The sequence below is a fragment of the Octodon degus genome, unplaced genomic scaffold (genome assembly GCF_000260255.1).
Source record: "Octodon degus isolate 3935 unplaced genomic scaffold, OctDeg1.0 scaffold00143, whole genome shotgun sequence".
NCBI lineage: Eukaryota > Metazoa > Chordata > Mammalia > Rodentia > Octodontidae > Octodon > Octodon degus.
Genome location: NW_004524719.1, coordinates 1657986 through 1662982, shown reverse-complemented (window position 1 = coordinate 1662982; position 4997 = coordinate 1657986). Strand labels below are relative to the sequence as shown.

The following is a 4997-nucleotide window of genomic DNA, read 5'->3' as shown; positions in this document are numbered from 1 at the left end:
AGAGAGAGAAAGAAAGTCATCTTTCCAGTCCCATGTTTGGTCTGATTGTATGCTTCACATGGTTTAACATTTTATACTGGTTAAAGTCTGTCTTTGTACACACTGCTTATCTGAATGTGCTGCTTGAAAATGAAAAACACAAAAACCTTTAGATGATTGACGCACGTAAGGTCCTTCCCTATGTGAACGGCTTTGTGAGGTTTAGCTGTTTTATCTTTCAGCAGGTTAAAGGTTTTTGTTTTAATATTTAAAATAGCTTTTAATCTACTTTGATTTAATTCTGTAGCATGTGGGTAACTGGCTTATAACAGCTGTGCAGATCAATACAGAGAGTCCTCAGAAATGGCAATTGCATTCAACCCAGCAGCGCCCCTTCTGGGCGTCTCACCAAGCTGTGAAAGACGATGTGCACAGTCCCACACACAGGCCCTCACTGGCACTAGTGCTGTTCACCCCAGCTAAGTCCTGGGTGCAGTTTTCATATTGGTCAACAAAGATGGATAAATGAAATGTGGAACAGTGGCACACTGCCAGCCACATGGAGGGACAAGCTGGAGTCATTTGTAGAAAAATGGATGTGGCTAGAGTCTATGCTAAGCGAAATAAATCAGAACCAGAAAGCTAAATTTTGTGTAGTTTCTCTTATTTGAGAAAGTCAACGTACAAATAATTGGAAGATGAGGAACAAAAATTCCTCATTTGAGACACGAAGACACACAGTTTGCAGATGGGAAGGGACCTACGGCCGGAGGAAGAGGAAAATGAGTTAAAAGAAGGGGAATTTAAAGGGATTAATACCCATCTACACATGTACCACAACAAAATATGCATTAGGCATTATAATTGCCTACTAATAAAAATGATAAATGCACATGCTGCAAGTTAAATCTTTGGGAGAGTGCCCTTCTCAGGCTTTTGTTGTCTTATGGAGAGAGAATCTGGAGTGAGACTTCCTGATGTAAGTAGGGTTTCCTTTGACAATGGCTACATCTGTGCCCTTTCTCTCCGAGGGGCTGGGCAGAAATCTTCTAGCCTTAGCCCATCACTTGGCCCAAGGACCAGAATGGCAACAGCTTAAAGCTTCATCACAGGGACAGACACTGACTCCGAATGTAGAGCTCTGCCAGTGCCCTTCCCCCACTGGATGGTGTGAGTACAGGCCTCTTCTGTACCTCCAGCTGTCCTTGAGTTCGCTCTGTGGCTCAGGCTGACCTTGAACTGGTAACCATCCTCTTAACTCAGCCTCCAGAGTGTGACAGTTACAGCCACTTCATCCAGCTCTACCATCTACCCCCTTTTCCAGATTTCCCTTATAAACAGTCTCCCTGTGTGTGGACTGTACCTCTAATCCCCCATAATCTGGGACTAAATATCCAGCTAAGTGGGGATCAGAGTACATTGTTCGTGAGGTAGTCATGGACCAGAGAAAAGTCGAATTGGTGAGGACATAGTTGTAAATCTATTTCTACTCAGTAATATTAAAGAAAAAGATGTCTCCTCCTTCAAAAATCAAGATTTCAAAGACCGGTGTAACTTTCAGGATACAATTATAAACTCCATTGTCCTTCACTAAGGATACCATGTATTTCATTATTATATACATTATTGTTTATATATTGACCTTTCTATGAAGCAGGTAGGCAACTAATTAGGAATTTCTAGTTAGCAGTAAATTTGTGATTGCAAAAATAGATTTAAGCATTTTAATTTCAAATAGTATCTATATTTTAAATAAAAACATATCAGGAATGTTTTCTTAACTCTTAGAGAGTAAACTAATAAAATCAATTGTAATGAAAAACTCACCATCCCCCATAATGCACTAAGTGGGTAAAATGCACCCAAGGACTGCAGAGTGCACGCAGGGAGCTGAAGGGTACAGATCGCCCCCTAATTCTGGGACAGTATTGATTATATTTCCCCCTCTCTATGCACATAAATTCCCTTGGCGTCAGCAATCAACCATTTCAAAACATGAAGGAAAATATTTTGTTATGTTAATGAAGGCAAGAAATGTTACTGTAATAAATTAGGTAGTTTGCATAAGTAGGTGGTTCAGTATAGAGCAGCTTCCTCGTTCAATCATAAAGACAGATGCGTAAGGGTGTGACGAATTCTAAACCTCTGAATAGAATGAACAAGCTACTTCAAGTTATTGTTCAGAAAGCTTTGAATTAGAAAACTGATAGGTAAATTTATTCCGAACATTACAGAGAAGGTTTAAAGACACATTTATTGCATTCAGTACATCTTTCTTTGCATGGAAAAATAAGAACTATTTCCTAAATTTTACGTTTAACTGCTTTTGGCAAATGAAATAAAATACCCAGTTAAATGAAAATTTCAGATAAAAGTGAGTGCACATGTATAGTATAAATATGTCACATTCGATGATATAATATTTGTTGTATATATTATTTATATAATATGTTATGTATATATGTAAATCCTAAATATTATTTAGGAACATATAATATTTGGCATATATCCATATTGTAAACTTTACATTTGTGTATATCTATTTCGAATATATTTATTGGTACATTTTAGGTGTATATAATGGGCACAGCCAACATAACAAATTTGCACCTATACATGATGCACAAGAATTTCTTCCCATTCCACTACCCTCCCTTTAACCTACCAGTCTTCCTTATTTACAAAAGCTTTCTTTCCATCTTTTCCTTCTTTTCTTACCACTATTTTCTTTTCCCTTCTTTTTCCCTTCCTTATCCATGGGTCCCTTTCCTTTTGGGACATTGTTTTCAAACATATATTTAACTGGATATCCTGATTTTTTTCTTTTTATGTGGTAAACCTAACAACCTGAGAAATCTGTTTCTTATACTTCCTCAATGTATTTCAATGTAAAAGGCTTTAACTTGTCAATGAACTTCCACAACTACTAAGTGTAGAGTGTTGTCTGTGGAAGAAGAAAAAGCCCCTACAGAGCTGTAGTGCCCTGTCAGGCCTAACTGCAGTCTATAGAAAGCTGGTGCGAGGTAATTACTTCTGTTTATTAATAACTTAGTGTATCAAACAGGAATATCCAAAATAATGGGAAGTCACCCAAGTAAAGTCGATGAGCTTTTCTTTGTTGATTGAGCTAGAGATTTCAGCATTATCAGTACTAATGACTAATCTACAATATTGACACAACTGCCAGTGATCCTCAGTCCAGCTGGCCACCAGGTTGTTTAACACACACACATGCACACACACATGCATGTGTGTGCACACGCACAGAGTGAAATGAAAGCTTATACCACAAATATCATTAACTTTGTGATGAAAAGCCCTAGATTATAGCCCCAGCTCTTCCACTGCCATACATGTGAGTTACTTCTTAGATTGTAATTACCTTACAACCTCTCTCTGTCACTACTTCCTAATTTTACAATTGAGTAAAACTATAGCTCATGAAATTTCACTTGCTCTTAGCCAAAAGGCCGAGAATCAATAGCTCCTGAAATTTAAATAAGTTATATGAAAATGACTTTCACAGAACTTTCTGTGCACCAGTAAGGTAAGCTTTTATGAGCTTGATAGACACATGTAATTATGAACACGTGATTATATAAAATTGATAATGCACAAATGAGATCAATCACATGCAATATTTTTCCTTGGATTATCTAAAAAATAACAATTAAAGGCTGAAAGGTAGAAGATCCTGCTCCCCATTTTGAGGACACTAAGTGTGTCTTGCCTTTAGTATAGCTATGTAAAATGTGAAGTTTACGTAGACAGACCAATACACTTTTATTTTGCATTCAAAATTTCATACTGCTTTTCTGTCATCAAATTCTCTCACTTAAAATACTAACCAGCTACTCTGCAATGTGAGTCCAAAAATCTGGTTTTATATCTTGTTTAGGCATTCAAATATCTTCTGTGCTTATTCAGAGATAAAGGTTTTGCTTCCAGGCAGTTGATGACTGATTGAAAAATGCTCATGTCCCATATCAAAAAGTTGATTTTCCCCCTAATTCTCCGTTTTCTTTCTATTCTCCTTCAGCAATTGTAGTACTTTTCATCACCCTGAGGCGCGGTAAGAAAGAGCCGCTGATCATTTCAGAAGAAGACGTGCGGGAGAACGTGGTCACCTACGACGACGAGGGCGGCGGCGAGGAGGACACCGAGGCCTTCGACATCTCGGCCCTGAGGAACCCGGCTGCGGCCGAGGAGCTCAAGTGCCGGAGAGACATCCGCCCGGAAGTGAAGCTCACACCCAGACACCAGACGCTGTCCACCCTGGAAAGCGTAGACGTCCGCGAATTCATAGAGCAGAGACTGGCGGAGGCGGACCTGGACCCCAGCGTGCCCCCGTACGACTCGCTGCAGACTTACGCCTACGAGGGCCAGAGGTCGGAAGCCGGGTCGATCAGCTCGCTGGAGTCAGCAGCCACCACGCAGTCAGACCAGGATTACCACTACCTTGGGGACTGGGGGCCCGAGTTCAAGAAGTTGGCTGAACTCTATGGAGAAATAGAATCCGAAAGAACAACTTAGGGCCGATGCTCACAGCCTTGTAGACTTTGCTTCCGGAGCCAACGAAGATGTAACCTCAGCAGTGACAAGGACGACGCTGGCAAACTGTACTTGGGACTGAACGAGCTGTCCACGGCTCCTGTAGAAACAAGTGCCCTTTTTATAAGTAACACTGGGTTATATAATTGGAAGAAAGTCAACTATTAAACATACAAAGAAAATACAGAGAAAAAGCTATGATTCCCTGTGTATATTTTCAATTGTTCAATAAAGTCTATCATACATTTAATTAAGAATACCTGAAATAAGCCAAATAATGAATATCTGTTTCAATATTTGTGATTTTTGCCCCCTAAAGAAAAAAAAAAAAAAAAAAAACTAAGTAAAGGGGTTCAAAATCAATGACAACTACTACTTTCAGGGATGGTACACTGAAAAGGAAACTTGTGGAAGTAGTCATGACCTTCTTGTGGGTAACCCCTGTGACTCAAACTCCGTTACTGTGA

At 39.5% G+C, this 4997-nt stretch overlaps 1 protein-coding gene across 2 annotated transcripts in view; it reads left to right on the top strand.

Annotated features, from left to right (window-relative positions):
* Cdh18 (cadherin 18) overlaps positions 1 to 4688 on the top strand; it is a 357410-nt gene extending 352722 nt beyond the window's left edge. The window contains exon 11 of one of the 2 annotated variants that reach the window (XM_004641813.2): positions 4019 to 4688. In XM_004641813.2, the coding sequence (XP_004641870.1) occupies positions 4019 to 4512 (494 nt within the window). In that variant the 3' untranslated portion in view covers positions 4513 to 4688. The remainder of the gene's footprint in view (positions 1 to 4018) is intronic. The other variant, XM_012517046.2, reaches the window with a different exon arrangement.
* Positions 4689 to 4997: the final 309 nt, after the last annotated feature.